At 41.4% G+C, this 24345-nt stretch overlaps 1 protein-coding gene across 2 annotated transcripts in view; it reads left to right on the top strand.

Moving 5' to 3' along the window:
- fars2 (phenylalanyl-tRNA synthetase 2, mitochondrial) overlaps positions 1–24345 on the top strand; it is a gene marked incomplete in the record, with an annotated part of 136184 nt that overhangs the window by 23553 nt on the left and 88286 nt on the right. For both annotated transcript variants that reach the window (XM_036217371.1, XM_024280518.2), the window contains 6 exon segments: positions 12698–13026; positions 13113–13199; positions 14353–14412; positions 14590–14758; positions 15283–15445; positions 15518–15649. In XM_036217371.1, the coding sequence (XP_036073264.1) occupies positions 12716–13026; positions 13113–13199; positions 14353–14412; positions 14590–14758; positions 15283–15445; positions 15518–15649 (922 nt within the window).

The raw sequence follows: 24345 nt of genomic DNA, 5'->3' as shown, positions 1-24345 counted from the left end.
ACTTGGTGTCAATGCTTGTCAAAGACAATTTATCACTGATTTCAACAATGTTGCACAAAATAGGGCACAATATCGCTCTCTCCGGTGAAGAAATAGGACCGCAGTTCGTTGCACTGATGACTTTATTCCTCTTGACTTTATTCCTCTTCTTTGTCCACAAAGTTACCGTCAAACTAACACACAAATAAATAACTTAAATACAAATTTCGCTATAAGAAATTACATGAACAAAAAATAAAAACGCGTACCTCGCTGGCCACATTCACCAAAAATAAAACAGCAAGAAAACTTCTCCACTCAGCTGTTAAAACGGCTTTTCTTCTCACTCCTTTTCTCATAACTTTCCATCGTCTTTGCTTGACCTCTTTTGTCGTATAGAACTCGACAAGTGGCGTTACAACAAAAGTTTTCTGAACAACACAGTCTAACAAAAGGCTCCGCCCCTCAGAAATATACAAAATAAAATAAAATAAATATGAAAAATGAAAATTAAACAAAAATTAAGAACAAACTCTTATTATGGAAGTTAAACACAAGTTGATTATTATGATTATGTTCAAGCTAGAAAATAAATGGGGATATGTCTTCCTAAAAAATACGTGTTCTTCTATATATTGTGAGTTATTAGAGATTTTTTTTACCAATTATTGCAGTATCGGGATATCATCAATATTGTGAGCCATGTATCGCATCGTATCGTGAGGTTCCCAGTGGTTCCCAGCCCTATCAGCCACTGCTGGGTTACCCATATTCCCATCTCAGTGACAGTTAAGAGTCACCATATAACCTGTGAAGAACGTTTTTGAACTGTGAGAGGAAGCCAGAGTGCCTGGAGAAAACCCACACATACTCCAGGACAACATGCAAACTCCACACGGAAAGAATCCCGCTGGGATTTGAACCAGAACCTTCTCACTGTGAGGTAAAAGTGCTAACCACTACTCACCGTGCCACCCTGGGATTAGCTGGACACTAGAAATACATTTGTAGCTCATGTCTGGTATTTGTCTTTGTTTTGACTCCAGTCTCAGTCCAAATAAAAACTTGAGTAAAAAAAACCTTCATTTGGTGTTCAGGTTTGTAAGCACATTAGTAAGAACTTTGGAGGTTTGCTGCCAGTTTTTTAAAGATAGACGGAGGTTAATCTGTTAATCTACGCCTGAGTGCACCATGTCAGATTTAAGTGGTGTCTGTAGTTTGATAGTTTATGTAGCGTTTGGCTAAATTCCAGCTCAAAAAGGTAGGAGGTGGAGAAAGCAGGTCTCCTTCCACACTTTAGCCCACATTACATCCCAGCCAGATGTGTGAAAGGCTGCTTGTGCCTCCTCATCATTTTCTAAGCCAATGAGATGTCCCTGGATTACATCTCCCTTATTAAAAACACCTGAAAAGGCTCCAGAACACACTCGGGCGCCTCCAAATCCTAAAAATCCCTAAAGCGGATCTCCTTGTCAGCTTTGATCATTCTTAAGTGCTCTGTGCTACCCAGCAGATCACCATCAGTCAGTAGATTTACACCTGAAAGCAGACAGAAATGGTCAATTCATTATTCTTGTTTTTCTAACATCAACCAATGATGTCAAACTGTCTCCACCATGAGAAGTGGGAGAGGGGATCCCACTTGCCCAGGACGAACCTGGCGTAGCGTCTTACAGCGAAAGGCGAGCTTTGAATTGTTTTGCGATGGGACACTGAGAGTCGTACAGACTCAGAATGACAAACTGAACTGGTTGGAGACCAAGGTCAATGCTCTGTTTTTCCAGTATGTATCACATCGAACTCTCGCATGGGAAGTTAGAAACCATTTTGGAGCGAATTACGGCTCGACTTGGAGGAAATTGACCTGATCAGTGAATATTCCGCCATAAAGAGGCACCTGGAAATTCAGAAACTCTGCCTGCCTGCGCCTTAACAATCGCCTCTAATCAGGAACCCCCGAGGCAAGGGCACACTCCCTCGACATAACCAAAACAGTCCGCTGAAGGGGTGATAAGCAGAGCCGGTTGTCATAGAAACCTGCATTCCTCCCCTCTCAAGGACCCTTTCCCCAGATTTCAACTCTTTGGTGACTCTATTTCTTGTGCCGTAGAACCCTGTGTGATGATGTACGGCCGCTGTCATTCTGCACGTGTGGGAGTCCGTTTATGTGGACCTTTTTGCATGTGTTTAATCAATGTGCTTCTATGTTGAAGTATTTTAGCTTGTACTTCAATCTATGCCGTTCTACTGCGACACAGATCGAACATGCTTGATTTTTGACATCATTCCTGTACCCTCCTTATGTGTCTTTTCTGGGCGATTAGCGGCACCAGATTTGCATTGCTGCTGCCCACCATTGGGTAGAAAGTCTTGTATGTTTTATGTTGCCTACCTGGGCTGGGTTGAAAAAAACGATTAATCAATTTGAATCAACTTAAACTTAATAGATCAATAATCGATTCACAAAACATATAAATCGATTTAGCACATAAAGCTAAAGTCTGCTAGCTTGATGCTAATATTCAATTAAAATTCCCATAGGACGGCTAATGCTAACGCTCGGTTGACCTAAACAAACATTGATGACTAAATGAACATCTTTATTTATTTACAGGCATTAATTTCCCAAACTCTTTTAAGGACATATTTTTTAAAGTAACTATTTGTGGTCTAAAACGTTGTTTTTTTCCCCCACAGATGTACTTCTATAGCACGATCTCCACCTAGTGTCCAAACTGAAAGGTCCTCCAGGAGAAGCAGAACAATGTTTCCAATGTTAATGATCTGAACATTATAGTTAGAACTTCTCCTTTAGAGAATCTATGTAACACTGGATGATATTAACAATCTCATTATTTCACTGATACATTTACAGGATGTGAACTGGATCAGATTAATATGAATGTATTTAAAACATATAGTAGATTATTAATGTATTACTAAACAAATGTGTGTAAATGTGTAAACTCAAAATTGAATTGAATTGAAGAATCGAAAGAATTAAAAAAAAATCTGAATCAAATTGATTCAGGCTCTTGTGAATTGAATCGAATCGTTTTCCTGGAAATTATAACCAATACTCAGCCCTATTGCCTACCACAACCAATTTCCCATCAGAGTAATATAAACCTTTGCTATATGAGTGAGTTGGGCAAACTCCTGATGCTCTATAGCAGGGTCGTCAAACTCAATCACACACGGGGCTAAAATCCAAAACACATATATACATAAACATTTATTGAACACTCTAAAATTACATTTACAAAACTTTAAAACTGTAACTTTTTAACATAATTATGAACTAGATATATAGTATTACCTGTGATAATGCTAGTGTGAATGCTGTAAGCTGAATTTGCCCAATAAAGATGGTAGTGCTGATAGCTGAAGGTGCTGAAAAGGATAGCTGAAATCGCTGAAGCTGATAGGCTGAAAACGATGAAGCTGATAGCCAGCTAAAATGTTAGCCTTAATGCCAAATTATCCTTAAAAAAAAAAAAACGTAGGGTAGCCGAAAAAATAGCTAAACTTCAAAATAGCCCAAAAAACTGAAAAAGCCTAAATTTGCCAAAGCAGCTAGCATGTAGCTCAAATATTAGCTAAACTAAAAATTAGCCCCAAATATCTTACCGAATGCCAAAACAGTCTAGAAAGCTAACAGAATGCCGAATTTTAAAACTTCAAAACTGTAACTTTTTAACACAATTATGAATAATAAAAAGTCAGGAATATTTTTTCCAGAATAAATCAACTTAAACCCTAATAAATTAAACCCTTAAACCCTAATTAACTCAGACCCTAATAACAATAAAATAAAATGATCTGGAGGGCCGGATCCGGCCCCCTGGCCTTGACTTGGACTTGTGCACCTCACAGCCTCTTTGTACACGCACATCTTGGCAGGAAACTCCACATAGAGGTTTTGCATTGAACCAGGATCACCCCGTGCTCCTGGAGCTTGAGGGTCACCTCATCCATCTTCTCTAAAAAGGTAAACTGACATGACGGCAAGTGACTTTTCAGGTTTAGGTCCTTGGTTCCTGGAAACTCCAGATCCATGTTAAAGAGTTCACAAAGAAGAGCGAAGCCCCTGCCTCTGGGAAGCCAGCACTCTTCAGTATGCAGCAGCAGGCGCTCTAAGGTTTTTAACATACAGTTGTCTGAAGAGGTGGTCCCTAGTGCATGGGCTTTGATTTTGTTAATAGACTTAACTACAAGCTAAAGTCTGACGTCTTTAGCCACCAGGCTGTGACAGTGAATGATCCATTGTACAGTATGGATGTGTGTCACTCAATCTTTCAGTATTGCAGTGAAATACCGTAATAGCTGCCAACCATAGAGGAGACACGGTCTGTGGTACTAGCAGGGATGTTGAGAAAGGATGGACAAGTATTGATCCAATGTTGACAACTGTCTGCCCTCTTGTGAGATGCGTTCCAAACAAAAATACCTCAGCCTCTCCACTGTCAGATAGACGGCGTGCATAAGAAGACATGATGAGGCATTATTGTCTTCGGTTGTGGTTTCATCCTTGTGAATGCTGAAAGACTGACATGTAGTGCTGCGCAAAGCTGTTCTTCTGTATCAAGTGACAGTCTTTTATCCTTGGCGCCACTCGGTCATTACTAAGCAGGATTACTTTCACAACTGCTGATGAGTCCTAGTCCATGACTGTGGCCTCTTTTACTGGAGGGAGCAGTAGCATCTCCCCTACAGTAATGGTGACCGCCTCATAGAGAGCAACGAGATATGATAGAAAACTAGTGCTGCCTCAAATGATTATTTTAATAGTCTGATTATTTTTTCTGATTAGTCAACTAATCGTGTCATGCGCAAACTGAATGTAAAACACACATCTTAACCGTGATTAGCTTTAAACTAGTTATGAGCTAAGATATATAGCATTACCTGCAATAATGTTAGTGTGAATGCTGGTAAGCTGAATTTGGCATCTGAAGATGCTAGTGCTGATAGCTGAAGATGCTGAAATTGATAGCTGAAATTGCTGAAGCTAATAGCTGAAAACGCTGAAGTTGATAGCTAGTTAAAATATTAGTTAAATGCAAAATTAGCCTAAAATACTAGAAAAAAGCCTAAGTTAGCCAAAACAGCTGGCATGTAGCTAAAAAGAATAGCTAAACTTCAAAATAACCTAAGAACTGAAAAAAATCCTAAATTAGCCAAATTAGCTAGAATGTAGCTGAAATATTAGCTAAATTCCAAAATGGCCTAAAAAACCTTAATTAATACCAAAATAGTCCAAAGAGCTAACAGAATGTCATTAAATGTCATTATAACTTTTCACTTTACTACACTCCGACTCCATATAATAAAGTAACGACTAATCAACTATTAAATTAGTCGTCTATTAGTCGCCACATCCGGCTCGCCAGATGGTTCAATCCGGCCCAGTCATGAAGAGAACAAATATAAGGATGTTGAAAAAAAGAAAAAGGTTTCTAGCCCATTCCTGTGGCAAGTTATTGTTCTTTAAAGAAATGACCGTAATTAGTGCTACCACAAACTATTATTTTAATAGTCGACTAATCATCGATCATTTTTTCCGATTAGTCGACTAATCAGGTCATGCACAAAGTGGATGTAAAGCATCTAAACCATCATTAGCTTTAAACTAATTGAAAATACAGACAATGAAGATGATAGTTTATTAAACATTTAAATGAATCGTGCAGCCGCTGTCCTTGACTGGTTTCTGGTATTAAAACAAGATTAAATAAATGAGGTCAGCATCTGAACCGAGGAACTATTTTTCACTGAAAATAAAGTTTTGGTTTCACTGACTCAAATATAAAAAAGTAAATTTTTTGGTGCTGAACGCTCACAACTTTGTTCAACTTTACTATTCTCTGACTCCATATAATATAAAGTAACGACTAATCGACTATTAAATTAGTGGTCGATTATTTTAATAGTTTAGTCATTGATTAGTTGGCTAATAGTGGCAGCCCTAACAGTAATGCACAATTCCACCACTAGGGGGAGCAAATGAAAGGCAGCCACAAGGAAAATATTTTTGGACATTTCTTTATATTTTGCACACTTGAATGACACTGTGAAATAAGATACTATGCAGGAAACGATGCCGAGTTTGAAGAGAGAAAGAGACGTTAACTCAGAATTCTTATCTTAAAAATGTTTGCAAGTTTAATTGAGTGTATTTTAAGCAGTGTTTTTTTTTTTCAATAAACCATAAAATGAAATCCATTTTATTTGAAATCCATGAATGTGTAATAATAAGTGTTTAGACTACTAAATTGGTTAAGGCATTTTTTCCAGAGAAAAAAGAAAAAAGAACAAAGAAAGCTACAGATAAGAAGTTGCCCGTATCTTATTTTGCTATCATGTTACTGGTCCGGCCCATTTGGGATCAGACGGGTTGAATGTGTCCCCTGGACCAAATGAGTTTGACTCCCCTGATCTAAATGAACATTAAAGCGAACACAGTTGTAATGACCAGTAAATGAACTATCATACATTGGGAAATGGGTGTACATCCATTTATTCTCGTGTAAGACCTGACGTTTGAACATTGGAGGTTGAATGAATTGCTCCTTTTTGCTCTCATCCTTCAGCGGTCTGTTAAGAAACTGCAATGTTTGGTTCTTCCTGGCTGCCTTTGAATCCAGGAACGGAAGGCGGGGGCTTAATCTGAGCGTGCAGGCTTCTCTCCAGCTTGTGATTTATCTCCTCCTTCTATCAGGGTGTCACTTTTTACAGCCTCCATGAATCCCTCAGCTCTAAACCTGCTGCTGTAAACGCTGTGTGTCCTTTATTTCTTTGTGTGCCATCATGTTTCTGAGGCGGCATCTGGCTGACATGCTTCCATACATGAGAGAGACGGCGCTCAAATATTTGCCTTGTTTGTGGCGTCTTTGGTTTTCCATCTGAATCAGGTGCAGTCTGAGCTCTGCCCTCACACACGTCTGAGGATTCATCTCCACGCGTGCGCTGATGTGTTTTTGGACGGATTGGCAGCTCGTCTTTTGCAGCATCCCATGTTCCACCGTTTGTCAGCTGGCAGCGGCAGAAGTCACATCCCCGCCTCACTGCTGGCTTCCACCTGCCTGCTTACTCAGAACAAGCTGCTGGCAGCCAAAGCAGGGATTTTCTCAGCAACCTTCACACATGATGAATCATCCTCGGCTTCCTCCAGAGCTTCTGGCTTTGCTGCGTGTTTCACCTGATGCTGCTCGCTGTTTGCTGCCCCGCCTCAAACCTGCAGCTCTGCTTCCCTTTTCGACCCGAAGCTGAGCTCTCAGGATTCATGACGAGCACGACTTTGGTCTGTGGATGATCTCAGCCAGTCCGTCTTTCAAAAGCACCGAGGATAACTTCAGGCCCTGGACTTCTCAAATAATAAAAAAAATAAGAGTGAATAAATTCACAATCATTGAATACAAACATTGACTTACTCCGGTTATTGTGTCAAATCAAAATCTAGTCCTGGTAGACTTATCTTTAGAGTGAAGAAAGACATAAAAAATGTTTAAAAAGTACAATACAAACTAGAAAAATTACCTGCGAAAATGATGGTGTGAATCATTTTTGCTGAAAGTAGTTGCTGAAGCTTTTTGCTGAAAATCGTGACACAGTTTATTTTAATTGCAGTAGGGATTTGCTAAAAATGCAAAAGCGAGTTGTAAAATATTAAATTAGCTACAAGACTAGGCATTTCATTAAAGAACTATGAAAGACCGCTGAAGTTTACCAAAATTTCTGAAAAAAAATGTTCTAAAATAGCTTAAAAATCCCTAATAAATGCCAATTTTGCAAAAATATTTAGTGTATTGCTTAAATACAGCCTAAACTCCGAATTAGCCAAAAACATGCTAGCTTGTTGCTTAAATACTAGCTAACTCCAAAATAGCCTAAAGATCCTCAGTAAACTAAAGTAGTAAAAAAAAAGTTAGCCTTTTGCTAAAATAGAAGCTAAACTCTAAATTATCCCATAAAAACCTCAGTTGATAACAAGTTAGCCAAAAAGTTTAGCATGTTGCTAAAATATGACCTAAGCTCCAAATTAGCGTAAAAAACCTCATTAGATGCCAAACATCTGGTCCAGAGTGCTGTAAGTTAACACATAAAAACAGTAGGAAACCCTTTATTTAGCAATCAAAAATATAGATCACAAACGTCTTATTAATACCATAATATACATGCTGACAAACCTCATTGTCTTGCTTTATCCCTTACAGTTATGGGCTTGTGTTGGGTTTGTTCTGTTAAGAAATACAAAGTTGCACATTGACAAATTCACAGCAGTAACACACAAAAAAAATAACCTGGAGCAAATTTCTGGAGACTTTCTCCACTTTGACGTTTTACACCAAGCCTCTTCCAACTGAAGGTGGAGAACATGCGCGAGTAAACGGTAGAAAAGCCCCTCCCTGCTTGTGCAGTGTGAACACCATGAGCTAAAACACTCATTCAAAAGCCCACGTTTAACGCGTTCTTAGTCAAAAGCCAGGTTCAAACTTTGTTTCAAAAGTATTTTGTGTGTCTCCATGACGGAAATGTTTGTCTCACAATAAAACACCACTCATAAATCTGCAAATCTAAAAACCGACTCACGCTGTGCAGTCTTCTCGTGATTAGATGAAACATTTCCAGGTTACGTGAGCTTCATTCTGTGACTTTTAAAATAAGAATGTATTTTCTATGTGTGGAGTCAAAGAAATGTGAGCTCTAGAAGCCATGCACCGCAAGCAGAGAGAAGCTGCAGGAAGTTTCTGAGACGTGTTAGGATAAAAGGTCAAGCGGAACATTTTTCATTTCTGTTCCTGGAGAGTCTTCCACGTCCACCGATCCAGCCCGAGCGGGAGCAGCTAATTATTTGGCCTCCTTGATGGTTTCTGGTTGACAAAACTGGCACAGCTTCACAGCAGAAATGAGACTGTGGAGGAAAAGCAGTGACAGCTTTAATTTATTGCTTCACGGAAAGGTTTGTTTTCATCAGACAGGCAAAAACCTTCGTCCGTTTAGTTCAAAGGGCAGAGCAGAAACTTCACTTAAACCTGGACATGAGGGGAAAGCTTAGTGTCCAGGCAGGTAATTATATTCTCTCCACCTGTCTGCGGTTTTAAACAGAGGAGTTCAACTTTCAAACAAGAGTAAAAACTTTGACCGCTCCTGCATGACGATGATGAGACTTCCTCCAGCTCCGGGTTTCACCTTCATTTGTGAAACATTAACAGGAGGAGCTCTGCAGAGACGGAGCCCCATCTTTACATAACCTTTAACAGGCGAACCCGGGCCGAGCTGCGTGACCTTTACCCAACACGGTAATGTTTCCCACAGGAGGAATTAGTTTCCCGCTTTAACTCTGTCGCAGTTTGCTTGAATTTGTTGGGAGATATTGTGCAGCCTGCAGGTAGAAAATGGCGTTTGTGCTTCAGAAGATGAAGCAGCGAGCTGCTCCCTCCACACACCCATCTCCGTTTGTGCCAGTGTAACATGATTCCAGCAGCAGCGCCGATTTAGAAACAATAATCCATTTTGCTGCAATGCCCCTGCAATGCAACACCCTTCCTCTCCTTCCTCCTGTGTGTGAGTGAGTGAGACAATATTTAAGGATGAACAGGCGATGGTGTCATGATGGAGAGCAGTGACGGTGGGGTGGAGTGGGTGGTGGTGGGGGGGTTCAGTGCTGTATTTACTGTTCAAAACTGTAATTATAATCGGAGCTTTTGGCTGCAGCTCTCCTCGTATGACCCCAACCAAGAACCTCCAGCTTCGTTTTCCCTCCTTTCAGACAAGTTCTGATCACCCCCCCCTCACACACACACACACACATGTGAAATGTATTGACAGAAGCCAGTCGGACTGATCATCAAACACCTCGACCCACAGTAAAACCATAGAGCAATGCCGGGAGGGAGGAGGAGCCACAGGAACCGTAGAACTTGTTTTTAACATGCTACATGTTAGAAGCCTTACCCTGGGTTCACACGGCACACAGAACGGAGGCCGCATCCATTCTGCGCCCTTGCTAAATGGTAACCAAACCCTAAATCAACTTTTTTTTCTGTTGATCTCTCAAAATGGGAATTTAAAAGTGATGTTTGTTGGTCATTGCCAAACATTTGATAAATTAAAATAAAACTGTTTAATTCTTGAAAATGTATTCAAAAAACACCTGTGTGCTGCCCCCTACAGGTTGAATTGAGGCATTGTTGTTAGATTTTGTATTAGGTCAAACCATGTAAGTCTCAGAAGTTTGACATCATGATCTGCAGCTTCAGTAATGATAACAGTCCTACCCCCATGCTCCACCCCTCTGACTGGCTTTTCAAATTTCGGCTGTGGGTGGAGTCAGCCTCCAACTTCCCTGTTTGGTTACACTTTAACCTATGGTGTGGTTGATACTAGACGCGAAGCACCGCAAGCGATCCATGTCAATCCTGGCAGGAAGTTAGGCCAAAACACACAAGAAAATCTTGTCAATTTTCTAAATATAACCAATTTTTTAAAATAAAATACCGCTTTTGGTAAATGAAGTACACTTAAATAGTGCTTTTCTACTTTCCTCAAAGGCCCAATTGGCTTCACAGTCACAGACCCATTCACACATTTACACACTGATTGCGGCTCCCCTGCTGAACACTGGCACCAACCTTCCACCAGAGGCAATATTGGGTTCAGTGTCTTGCCCAATGACACTTTGACACATGTGCAGGCAAATCAGGAATCGAACCTGCAATCTTCTGATAAGGCGTCGACCGCCCTACCGCTTCACCATGGCCACTATTGACAATTGCAATCATATTTTTGTATCTAAACAGGCTGTAGGGATGGAAATACAGTATTCCTCCCTTATTCGTGGGGGGTAAGGGGCCGTACCCCTCTGAATCCCCAAATATGGATAACCTCCAGTCTCCATTTCACCCCGAAGAATGTCTGTTACCGATCCATACTCATCAAAAACACTTCTGATCACGCTTTGTAAAACATTTATAAAGAACATTGAAGTATTGCTTGACATAAAGAGGTTTTTTTTAATCCAGAACAATAGACTGCAAACTTTTCATGAGGACTGTCTCTCTGTCTCTTTGCCTTAAAAAAGTGTGTGCTTCCTCCTTCATCAGTTAATTGGGAGAGGGATCTCTATCCAGAATTTTCCAGTTTCATCCATAATAAACACCTGCTCTGGATAACAATTATCCACCGTGATTATCAGGATATTTCTGAGCTGCTTCTGAGTCAGCTGATGCCATTTCTCCAGGCAGAGTGTGCACCCACCTGTGTGTGTGTGCATAGTGGACGGACTGACGTGCTCTTCATCTGCGTTCCCCTCCTTGGAAATTCCCGCTGCCCCTGCAGCACCTTCGGAAGGAAAGGTTTCATACAAGAGCCTTGAGTTGTTTTTGTGACAAACCAGAGGAGTCACGTGACTGGAAAAAAAAAAAATCTGCAAATACGTGAAACGTGAATAAAGAAATGCAAATAAGTGGGAGAATACTATAAACACACAACGCACAAAAGTGGGCCGACTACAGAGCGGCGCGGTGGGTCAACGAGAGGATCATTGTCAATGAGAGAGACGGAGAGCAGTAGCGACAAGTCAAGATGGACGTCAAATTAATTGTAGAAGCTCTAAGCAACCACAGCTGAGCAGAAGCGCCTGTCGACTGTTGTGAAAAAGACGCGTCTTGTTGTTTTTTTGTGAACTGGAGGTGAAGCGGATTCTGCGTGGATTCTACGCACACTCTGCTTCGCAGCGTTAGCCATGTTAGAATAATATTCACAATACCTAATGGCTGGATGGCCCAATTGGGTCCACTGGTGAGTAGGAAGCCAGAGTTCTCTTCCCAGGGGGCACAATGAGCTGAATCCAGTGTGGGTTCAAGTCCAAGTGCAAGTCCTGTACGGGAAATTATTTTTTTTAAATCGGAGGGATATAAAGTTTTCCATCGCAAGGCTAAACCGCGTTACACTTTGAAGCACTTTTCTTCTAGTGGATGCGCTCTGAGCCACAGAAGTTTACATTTAATTTAAAATAATGACTTTTTGTTGTAGCATGACCTTTTAAAAGGTATAAAACCGCTGTTGTTATATGTTATCAAGCGCTGGAAGCTCAGCACTAAAGATAGCAGACCGGCGATTATTGGTGACTTCATCAAACAAAAGTGAGGTCTGAAATATGAAACACTATTTTTTCATAACTCTCCGTTTGGAGGGCTAAATGAAGGGAGAAGGGAAGAATCTGAATTGGGCCTAAGTCTGGGTCTACCTGTGCCGGTCCCCAGCCCGGATAAAATGCAACATTGTGTCAGGAAGAGCATTTGACTTAAAGCTCTGCCAAACCTGACAGGATGTGCTGAAAAATGACAGAACAGAATATTCACGTGTAAGTTTCAAACTTGTTTGTTTATGTAATAAAACAGACTGATACAGCTACAACAAACATTATTGTGACTCTCTTCCTGCAGTATCTCCAGTATCTTCCTGTCATGTCTTCATTGGTTTTGTGCTGTTTTTTTAAATTGATTTTGTTTTTTTTTCCTGAGATGGTTTTCTCTTAAGTTTATGTCCTTGACTGTAATTTTAACCGTCGCGCCGCTTTTTTTCCTTCAGAATCTGCTGGAAATATGTTGATTTTGTTAACAATTGAAAAGTTACAACATGTTAAAGATTTTGTGTTTAAGTGTCACTGGCGACGCCTCAGGTGTTAAAGGGTTTAGGGCTTTTGTGTTTCCAGCTCAATGGACCTATCATCATGATGCTTGGCTCACCCGCAATCCCTTACCTTCAACCGTGGGCCCGCCCCCTCCTTCAGCGGCTGCTGTCAGAGTTCTGGACCAGTGGCAGCTCTGCATGGCGGCGTGGTGTGTGCAGAAGGCTCAGCACAGACATCCCTCAGCCTGGGATTGGTCCACAGCCAGTGGAGGTGTTGGGGCACTGCTACCCCCGGGATGACTTCACCAACGTCACTCCAAAGATCTTGGCCAAAGTCGGGCGCAACCTACACAACCAGCCGTATCATCCTCTGTGGCTGATCAAGGAGCGCATCAAAGCTCATTTCTACAGGTTAGAAGAACATCTGGTTCAAAGCTGAGAGGATCCATGGAAAAAGAAAGGCATCTCAGTGAGTCTATTGTTTCTGCTTTCTACAGCAATTACTACGGGCCAGGAGGCAACCCGCTCTTCTCTGTCCACGACAACCTGAGTCCTGTGGTGACAGTGGAGCAGAACTTTGACAGGTCAGGAGCTTCACACGTGTGAACACAAATGAACAACAGAACGAGCAGTCTCCCAAAGTAAACTATTCTCTGATTGTTGTAGAGAAAGTTTCAGCCACAAGTTTCAGTTTTATTTTTGCCTTCAACACTTCTTTTCAGGCCAACTCCAGGCCCTGAGGGCCACTGTCCTACTTGTTCTCCAAATGTTTTGTCCCACTCATTGAGATTGCCTAAATTATGAGTCCAAGCTCTTCAAAGGATACATAGACAACGTGATTGGTTAAGTCACATAAGCCTGTTGTGATTGTTGTTCAGAATTTCTTTCCCTCACTACCCCTTTTAACCTGAAACAGGTGTGTTTTATCTGTGACTGACAGCAAGGGCAGGATTAGATAAGAAAACAATCTGGACACAAGTCCTTGACAAGTGGAATTGGACACTCCTGGTCTAGATTCAACCACAAGTCTTTAACTCTGCTACTCAACATTCATCTTCTTACTTGTTTTCGAAATAACAATAACTATCCAAATGTTATGTTTAGTCAAACAGAACATAGAATCACCCATTTCAGATGATCATCAGTTAGATGGACAGATTGCTGACAAACAAGCCAGATGGTAGATCTTAACGATCAGCACTGACGATTTCTAGTCAAAGCGAGACTTCTTTTACTATTGTCACAAACGGGCAGACAGCTGGTTCCACGTGCAGACAGGAAATAAGCACAGCTAAAGTCCATAAAGCTAAATCAGGGTCAGACAGGCAGAGGTCAATCACGAGTATGGGATCATCCAAGAAGAGAGTAGAGAGTCAGGGCCCAGGCGAGGGTCAGGGCAGGCAGCAGGCAAACAGATGAAGGGTCAGAAAAGGAGCATCAGGTCCAGAATGAAACACTGATAATGCAGGCAGGGTGAAGCAAATCCATACTTTGCTCTGAGTGAGGCTCCTTGCAGTGCTTAAGACCCAATCCAAATTATTTTGTTCTCCCTAACCCTTCATTTGACCCTCCAAACAGAGAGTTATACTGTCTCGTATTTCAGACGTGACTTTCGTCGATGACGTCACCAATAATCAGTGGTCTGCTTGCATTACCGCTTGAATAAACATAACAACAATAAACACAACAATAAACATAACAGTCTGTAAAATAAACATTTGTTTGTTTGTCTAACAGTTTGCTGATCCCACCCGATCACTCGAGCAGAAAACGAGGAGACAACTACTACGTTAACCGGTGCGTTTTTTTGTGAGGCCCAGACACAGTGCCTGTAGTGTGGTAGGTGTGGTAAACCAAGAGTTTACCCAAGTCCTTACCTAAGCCTCTGCTTTGTTTTCAATAAGTGAGCAAGCCCTCCCTGTATTAGTGCTTTTAGCACCCCCTCATCCTTAAAGACTTCCTGTTTGTGTTCAGAAAGACGATGCTGCGCGCTCACACGTCGGCCCACCAGGCGGAGCTCGTCAGGTCAGGTCTGGATGCCTTCCTGCTGGCCGGAGACGTCTACAGGCGCGACGAGATTGACGCCAGTCACTACCCAGTCTTCCACCAGATGGAAGGAGTCCGGCTCTTCTCCAACCACCAGGTTTGTGCTCAGAATCAGACCGGAATCCCGCAGTAGCTCGTTGCTCGGGGTCATAGGTGAGGGTAGGAGGATAGATGGACCCGTAAATGAGGAAGCACCGCAAACTCTGCATACACTTTATCCTCCACCAGTAACACTACCAGGTGTGGTCTCGTCTTTGGTGATTCTTGGATTCTGAGGTCAAAGGGAAACTGTGAAGGAGTCAGTGTGAGGATTGAAACCTCAGGCTGAGACACTCAAGTCAACATTATCTCCACTGTTGCAATGGAAGGACTCTGACCTGACCTGGAATCAGCTATACAGAATAAAGCTGGCTGTGTTTGGGCTGGTTGTGTTACTTTACTGATTGTGTTCTAAGTTTCATACTTTTATGAATAACTGCTGAAAAAAAACAGGTTTAAATCTTGTAAATTTTAGCTTTTGATCTCCGTGTGTTTTAAGGCAAACTCATAGGTTATGGCTGCAATAGCTGAACGCTTCTCTAACTGTTCCTGACCTCTGACCCCAATACTGTCCTCGCCCAGCTTTTCTCAAAGGTCCATAACGGCGAGGACCTGTCGCTGTTTGAGCGTGGGGGCCGCCGCACGCCGCAGAAGCAGGAAACGCACTCTCTGGAAGCAGTGAAGCTGGTGGAGTTCGACCTGAAGCAGACGCTGACGCGACTCGTCGCTTACCTGTTCGGAGCAGGTCAGCCCGGCAGAACACGGGGACATTAATGAAGCGTTCAGACTCTAAGACCCTCCTCTTTAACCCTGTCAGATGTGGAGGTCAGATGGGTCGACTGTTACTTCCCCTTCACTCACCCCTCCTTTGAGTTGGAGGTGCGTTTCCAGGGCGACTGGATGGAGGTGCTGGGCTGCGGGGTGATGGAGCAGGAGCTGCTGAACTCAGGTCAGAACACGTCACTGCCGGGAGTCTGAGTTTGTGAGGGAGGTGGGCATGCAAAGGGCTATATGAACATCTTACTTCCACGTTCGATAAAAACAAGTTGTTTCCAGTTTGGAGAGCAGAAGGATGTTGTTTACATTAAGATATCTTTAGAGTTTACTAGATGTCTTCTGGAGCTACCTAAAGTCACAATAAATAAAATCTGGCTCCAGAAGGGCATCAGGTGGGAATAACTTGTGTGACATATGTTAATGCTGTGGTTATATACGCCTTGTGGTCTATATCTTATCAAAAAATACTCTCCTAAAAACCTCAACATGTCTTTGAAAACACACTACATACCTCTATACTGCAGTTCTCACACTTTCAAGACTGTTTTCTGTTTATTTTTGCCATCAGATGCTCTGAGTATTTACCACAGGGTGCTAATGCTAACCGCTAATCTTTTTGTGTTTCTGTATAATAAAAAACTAATATCTCGCATAAAACCTGATGTCATCATCAGAAGAAGCAAACTTTTTACTGATCTCCATCTCCTCCATTTGACTCCAGAGTCTCTCTAGTTCAGATCTTCCTTTTGTCCCAGGCTAAATCCAGGACAGCCGGCTCGGAGTAGAGCAGTAGTCATTGTCAAACAGGCCACATCCATAGTCTGCTCCTCCCATCATCACAGACTGTGTTTAGTTGCTCTATTCGTTCCCAGACACTAGGACATACAGCAGGAAGTGAGTAGTTGTTCTATTCAAAAAGAAAAGGGACCGCTCCTTTTCTTAAACCCATGCGACTATCAGAATTTGACGGCTCGATCAGGAATACAATACAATGAAAGTGATCTTACCGAATATTGATGATCCGCATCGTCTGTAGCTCAGCACATTTTGGAAAGGCGTGGAAGCTAAATAAGGAGTGGCATTTAGTTGATGTGATACATTCAGGGATTCAGCAATAGTAGCTTGAAGTTTGTTTTTTGAACGTTAACTTTTAAAAGTGAGCGTGCCAAAACAACAAACGGAACTCGATTGATACACTTTTCTCTGTTTTTGGGAAATCGACACATGCAGTTTGCCAGAAGCGGATGTAACTCAGTGGTCTTACTTTTTCCTGGAAATTATGGCATCAAATTTCCGTCAAAACTCTCCCACGAGTTTTTATCAAACTCCATGGGCACAAGGAACGTTCCACAGGAGCAGGATTGTCTCCATGCCCACTCTTCCACGCTGGTGAAACCTCTTTAAATGTGGATCATTTGTTTTTCAAATTGAAACTAAAAATGAAAAGAGGGGGAAAAACGGAGTGCTTTGTTTATTTATCGATTTCTAAGTTACTGTAGAAAAATCCTATCCTAAATTTTTGATGTTCTCATTTTAAAAAAATCAAAAATGAAGCAAACGCATAATGAAAGTTTAAATTCATTTTCTAACCAAAGTGTTTTGATCACGCGGTGGGGAAAACGCGTAAAGAACAACTCTTAGAAAATGAATTTAACCGTTCATTATGGGTGGAGCTGAACTAGTTTGATGTCAGAAATCTTAAAATTTTAAATTGAAAAGTTATTTTTTCTGTTTTCCATTTAATAATTTAATTGAAACACAAAGAATGTATCTGTCTCTCTATAATAGATTAGAAAATCATAATTATATGAAATAGTAATTTTTCATTTTTGTTTTTTGTTTATTTTACTTTGAAAAACCAATGATACACTGATCCAGTTATGGCATCAGTATTGTCTCAGCAATGGTGACTGGGCAGGGCCAATTGAAAAAGGCCAATCCCATGCATGTTTTCGTTTTTTTTTTTTTTTACACAAACTCGGGCAGGAGTTGTTACGCGCCCAAGAATGCCGCCACAAGTGGACAGGAGAGGTTCCACGAGCGCGTAGGACTACAGGAGCGCCAGTGTAGACAGAGTTGTGCCTGGAATGTTCATGGAGTTTGGTATACGCTCGTGGGGGATTTTTGGCAGGAAATTTAATGCCGTAGGAAATCTGTCAGACAGATGAGCCTGTTCCTCATAAACAAGTCCAAGCTTCCCTGGTCGGCCCTAACAGGAGTTTGTTTGAGTTCAAATCCAGGCTGGAACAGACCAAAGACTCTCAGGTGTAGTTGTTCTAAAATTCACCTAACTTTAAAACTCAAAATTAAGTGTGTAAACAAACACTCACACATAAGAATATTTGTGAACACACACTCTCACACACACACAGGGCTGTGTAAACAGGCAGGAGGATCATTGATTTGTTGGTTTGTCCATCAGGCTGTTTGCAGCTCGAGCTGCTCGGGTTGTGTTGCCTGTTGCACAACATGTTACCAGCTGCTTTTCTCTAAGCACACACTCATGGTGTTGACTTCCACTCATTTGTACAGGCTTACCTTCACTTTGTTTGACTAGGGAGCTGCACTGGAAACACAAGTGTGTCTGCAGGGTCTGAGGGAGAAAAGTAGATCTTTCTGCTGGGAAAGACAGAGAACAGGAGAGCTTTTCTTTTTTGCTTCCTTTAATCCTCGGTTTGATTTAACATCCCAATATTCAAACATGCAACTCTTTGTTGCCAGATTGTCTGCAGTTGAAACCACTGTGATGATTAAAGGCTAAATTTACTTCAGAGTGCTCTGAACTCCACTCTTTATGTTTAATCTCATACTGCCACGCCCATTTCATCACATAAAGTCGAAATATTTCCTTTCAAACTGTTATAAAGATTGATTCAGATTTATTATAATAACTCTTTTATTTTGAAAGGAAGCTTGATTTAAAATGGATTCATCAGTGACAAAACACATTTTGTTTTGGTTTATGGAAGTTATCATTTTCTTTTATTTTGAAGAGCTTCAACAAAAACTTTGAAGGCTCCAACTCCAGGCCTCGAGGGCAGTGTCTGCATGAGTTTCAGATATCCAAGACATACTCATGACTGATTACCTGGTTCAGGTGTGTCCAGCCAATTAGAACATGCAACAGAGTGTGTTGGAAAACATGCAGGAGTGCGGCCCTCGAGGCCTGGAGTCGCTTTCCCTGCTCTAAAAGCGTACCAGTATTTTTGTACCCTTTTCTCTTTTTTGTTGTTTTCTAAATAAAAGCCGGTGTAGTTGCTCTAAAACACATGTCACAGTCAAGGCCCGGGGGCCAGATCCGGCCCTCCGGGTTATTCTATTTTATTGTTATTAATGGCCTGATGTTATCTTGTGCTCATTTCTAACTTGTATAATTTTGACAAAATATAATTTTGAGAGTAAAAAATTGAAAGTTAATTAAGGTTTAAGTTGATTTATTCTGGAATAATATTCCTGCCTGTTTATTATTCATAGTTATGTTAAAAAGTTACATTTTTAAAGTTTTAAAAATAAACATTCTGCTAACTTTTTAGACTATTTTGGAATTTACTAAGGTTTTTTTAGGCTGTTTTGGAGTTAGACTAATATTTATACTCTAGCTGTTTTGAAGTTTAGCTAATATTTTAGCTGCATGCTAGCTGTTTTGGCTAATTTTGTCTTAAGTTTTTTTGTGTATTTCAGAGTGAGGTAATATTTACATGCTATAGCTGTTTTGGCTAATTTAGGTTTTTTTCAGTTTTTAAGGCTATTTTGAAAATTAATTAGCTAGCTGTTTTGGCTAACCTAAGTTAGCTAAAAATAAAACGACTTGATCTCTGAGGCTCCACCTTTCGCTCTATCGGTCCCGCCCATTTCACGACGTCATCCTTGAGCCTGACTATTGACCGTCAATGAGCCTCCTCGAGCCTCCTCAGCGTGCTCGCGGTTCATGCTTTTAAACAAACAATTTGTTTGATTTACTGTAACTTTTAATCTGTTAACACGATCAACGTAATTCCAGTAGAATGTGAAGAGTTGAGCCGCTTTTCTCCTTCACATTCTACTGGAATTACGTTGATCATCTTAACAATTGAAAAATGTACAACATGTTAAAGATTTTGTGTTTAAGCATCAGCGATAAATCCATAAATCTGTTATCTAAAATGAATAACCACACATGTGAGCAGGAACAACTCTCTTCTGTGTAGTTTGGCTGCAGAACCAACACATCAAAGCTCCCTTCATCTGCTTGAAATCATCCTCTTTCTCCCTAAAAGCTCTTTAAGTGAGTCTTAAATTTCTCTCTCCACATCAGCCTGACTCTGTGTCTCTCGCCCGTCCCTCTGCTGTCAGCCTGTTAAGCAGCTAACTTGCAGCTTTGCCCTTGAACAAAGCTGCAGCTCTGCTCTCCACTTCAGCGCTGCTTGTTCCAATCAATAATACATGCTTTAAAACTCAAAGAGCAGCTGGATGGATCGCACCACACCGACTGTCTGTGCGTGTGTGTCAGACATGTCGGTGTTCACGTCGGTCTGCACATGCACTCTGAGGAAACCTGAGGTTCAGGCTCATCAGTAAACTGATGCAAAGTTGGTTCTTGGCAGACTTCTCCATGATGCAACCTCTGACTGAAACACCTTTATTCCAACCGGGAACGTTTTTTATCTGACGGAAGCTGAGATAGTTTTTTGTTTTTTTTTCATCAGTAAGATTATTTGCAGAGAAATCCATCCAAGAAAAACAAGAGAGAAATTAGTTCCAGAAACTTGCAAGGAGAAACGGACTGAAGTTCTCTATCCTGTCCTCGTCTCTTTATTCTGTTCTTGTGTCTCTTCTCCGGATGCTCGGATACTTCTAATGTGTCCCGAAAATTCAAGTACCAATATTCTCGATGTCCAAGATCTGTGATTTGCGTTCTTTATAAATATAGTAGAGTGTGGTAAGATATTATCTTGGAATTATGTATTTTTTGCTCTAAAATGCAGATTAATGTTGGATTTTAAATCTCTAAACTAAGACAAAACCAAAAGAGCAGCGCTACCGTCACTGGAAGTAAACACATCTTCATGTCAGTGAAGATTTTGTTTTTCAAAGAACTTTTTTCTGTTCAAAAACTGAGACTGAAGTTCTGCTCACAGACATAACTTCTGAAAAAAATTGAATCAGCTTTAACACCGAAGCTTTAGCTTCACTGTTTGCATTCTTTTGGTGATGGAAACTCTTCAACAGTTGACACAATTAACGACACTGAGCGGATTCTGAAGCGGAGAAACTCAACTTCTTTCATACGGGCCCTGCACCAATATGTAATGCTTAGAATGGAAAATGTTGAAGAACTTTGAGGATGGAAAACTGTGGAGAACATTTTCAGGTTTTGTTGTTGAAGTATCAAAAACAACCATGTTTTTGATGTTGTTTGTGTTTTTTATATTATTGCTGAACTTAACAAGAAGGCAGACAAAAAGAAAAAAAACTTTTAAATAATCTATTTTTAATTAAATCTTTTTGTTTTTATCAGTTTTGTTGATTGTGATTGTAACCTCACCCTGTTTGAAATAAATGCATAAACGATGGTGATTTAATACGAATAATTTCAATTTCCATACATCCAGTAAAAAGACACACACATAGCAACAACATTATATTAAAAAGTAAGAATCGTGGTTCTATTAGTGAATCGTTGAGCTTGATTTGTGAATCGAATCGGATCGCCACCAAAGCAAAGATCCACAGACAGGAGGAAAGGACAGCTACAGACCGGTTTTTACTATCACCAAAGTCAGATTCTCTATCATCAGGTTTCTTCATGTATCTGCATTATATCAGTTCCTCACAGCCTTCGGCTAAAGCTCGGTTTCAGTTTCTTGATACTGAGCTGTACATGGCACCAAGCAAGAAAATTAAAGATAAAGAAGTTAAAGTCACTCAAGACCAATATTTGATAAATGTATGTACAACTCTGTCATTCACATATTCATGAATCACACCTGAACAGAGAAACTAAACTAAAACCAGCTAAAGCACATGTCAAAGTCAAGGCCCGGGGGTAACCCACACTTATTCTTTTACAGTTCTATTCCAGTCAGCTCTATTCCGATATATGAAAGACTCAGAGTTTTGCAACATTTCCTTTCTGCAGGTCTCTGAGAATCTGAAACTGTTGCTGAAAACCACCAACAAGGAGTCTACGAAGGTCTGATCTCCATGTGATAAAAACAATCTTAACACATTTGTATTCTTTGAGCAGAAACATTCCCTCTTTTAGGATTTTATGGAGCTTAAAGGGCTGCAGTGTTCAGCCCCACCACAGGGGGGAGCTCCAGATCAATGCAGAAGGTGGAGCAGGTGTGTGTTTGTGTGGACAGAGGGGTGGGGGGTGCTGACAGCAGAGGCAGTGGGAGGTTAAATTGATGCTGAGGTTCAAGCTGACGCAGAGGAGGTGCAGGCTGCGTCTCTGCCGGGACGCTTGGTCAGGCTGCGAGCGGCACCGGCAGCTCTGCCTTCGCTCTCCAGGCTGGGTTTTACATCCCTCCTGTCGGCAGCAGAAGTACACGTGTTGCTCACATAAACAAGCCGACTTCTAATGACCGGTTTGGGCTGCGCGCTGACAAGCCGCAGTAAACTCCTGCACACGCTGACAGCTGCAGTTGGAGAGCGCCGCAGGTTTGTGTGCACAGCTGTCACCGTGTGCAGGAAAAGCCTTAATTCACACGTCTGTGCTGGTTGTCCAGAGCGCCGACTGTCAGGCTGGTTCTCCTCTTATAGACCTCCCTCCTGTTTGAAGGTCCCTGCACTTCATTGGGACTTTTCATTTTTGATTTTGTTCTCAGCTGAAAGTTACTTTGGGGTTTGGAATCCATGGTAACTAAAACCATAACGGAACGATGGCGGCGTCTTTGTGGGAGTTCCTACATTCATCTTGACTTTGTTCAAATGTCTTATCGTTGACATGGAAGCAGAAGGCAGAAATCACACTCCCTTCTTTCACAATAACAGGCAGACTCTTTAGTCTACTTTACTGCCAGGTCCCAAACTGAGGAATGTCGCCTGGGGGGGTGAGGGAAAACCCTAACAGGTGTCTATGATACCTGCGCGACATCAGTCATACAATCCCTCCAGAGTCTCCTGCTAACCCAGCGGCTCTCCTTACAGCAGGGGTGTCAATCGCACGGGGGGCCAAAATCCAAAACACACCTCAGGTCATGGGCCGAACTGGATAAATATTTATTGAACACTCTAAAACAAAATGTTAAAACTTTAGCTCAGACCAGGGAATCAAAGACGTTTCTCTCTATTTGTATGCTAGTGGATGCATCAAAACTAATTAACAGGGAGCTTATGGAGCGTATTTTCTATGCAACAGATACGATATTTTTTTTCGTCTTCTCCTGATTTACTGCAATTTGAATAGATAAATGCATGGAAAATACATTTTTAGCTTAATTTTCTTTATAAATGTTCTCCATCGTGAGGAAAATGCCACGAGAACATGTTAAAACTAGGGCGTGCATGTTGACGAAATAACGCATGCGATCAACAAATTATGATGAACGCATTAATATTTATTAATGGAATTTAATTGCACCGCTTGGAGCAGCAGTTTCTCTTTCCCTAAGCGCTGCAGTCATCCACAGCGTGCAGTAAAACACTTCATTGGGTTGGTTTCCCACTTATACCATTGTTACTTACAAAACAAATAGTTATTCGATCTGTTTTTAGTACCTTAATCTTGTTATTTTTTTGGTTTAGATCATTTTTTAACAAAAAGCGGACTATTTGACCCATGCTCCAGCGTGTAGTCATGTCATATAAATTAATTTTTTTCTGATTATTCACAAATAATAAGTGGTCCGCAAATACTGTAAATAAAAAAAAATTGCAATTAATCGCGATTAATTTTGCTCTAGATTTGCAATTAATTTGTTAATTTTTTTTTATTGATTCCCGGCCCTAGTTAAAACACTAAAAACTCTGTTTTCATCAGAGTGGGTCTGTAAAGCACACCAGAAGTAAACCCAATTTATTGAATTTTACTCTCTTATTTTTCACTGAAATTTGACTGAATGAATGAAATTATAATCTGTTGTTGGACAGAACTGAACTTTCAGCTCATCTGATCTTTGGGCTTTACGACATCCGTGAACCTGAACAGGAACAACCCCACACCATGATACTCCCCCAGTAGCTGCGCTAACTTTCTGTCTGGCCATCAGGTTGTGCCCTGTAGTAAAAAAAAACCCATCAGAACACAATCATGTTGTGTATCGTCTGCAGTTGTGAGTCTGTGTTCCTGTGTGTGTTTTCATGTTGATGTGTACATTTTTCAGCATCTTTGTGTTTCCATTTGTGTGTGTAGTGTCTTAAATCTGTCATTTATTTTTTGGTGTGGTGAGAGCTGCTCTAAACTCCGCAGCGTCGCTCTGCACACACCCACGTGCACATGCATGCGTGTGCGCACACAGTCACACACGTGCACACACTCCCGCTTCATTCTCATTTTCACCCTCTCCTCCTCCTTCGCACATCCACTGCGGCAGTGTGGCTCCGTTGCCGTGGAAACCACCCCCCCTCTTCACACACACATCCCACCAGCATCACTCCTCCTCCCTCTCGTGCACACACACGCACACATTTACACAATTGTTTTCTGGCGACCCAAAGCCAACGAGAAAAAGTCTGCAAAGAGAGCAAAGCGAGGACTGTGGAAGTTAATGTGATGAAGAGGAGCTGGCGGGAGTGGGGGGGTAGGACCCGTCTCCTCAAGAGGGAGGCAACAGGGGACACCAGTTGGCTTTGGCTGGCGTGTGTCTGTTATTTAATGATGTAGAAGCGTGACTGCCATATGTGTCGCCCGAGGCCGAGCGCAACCAGGGACACGGCTAATGAGAA

Source organism: Oryzias melastigma, linkage group LG20 (genome assembly GCF_002922805.2).
Source record: "Oryzias melastigma strain HK-1 linkage group LG20, ASM292280v2, whole genome shotgun sequence".
NCBI classification, from domain to species: Eukaryota; Metazoa; Chordata; class Actinopteri; order Beloniformes; family Adrianichthyidae; genus Oryzias; species Oryzias melastigma.
Note: the sequence above shows the minus strand (reverse complement) of the source record. Positions and strands in the feature narration are given on the sequence as shown.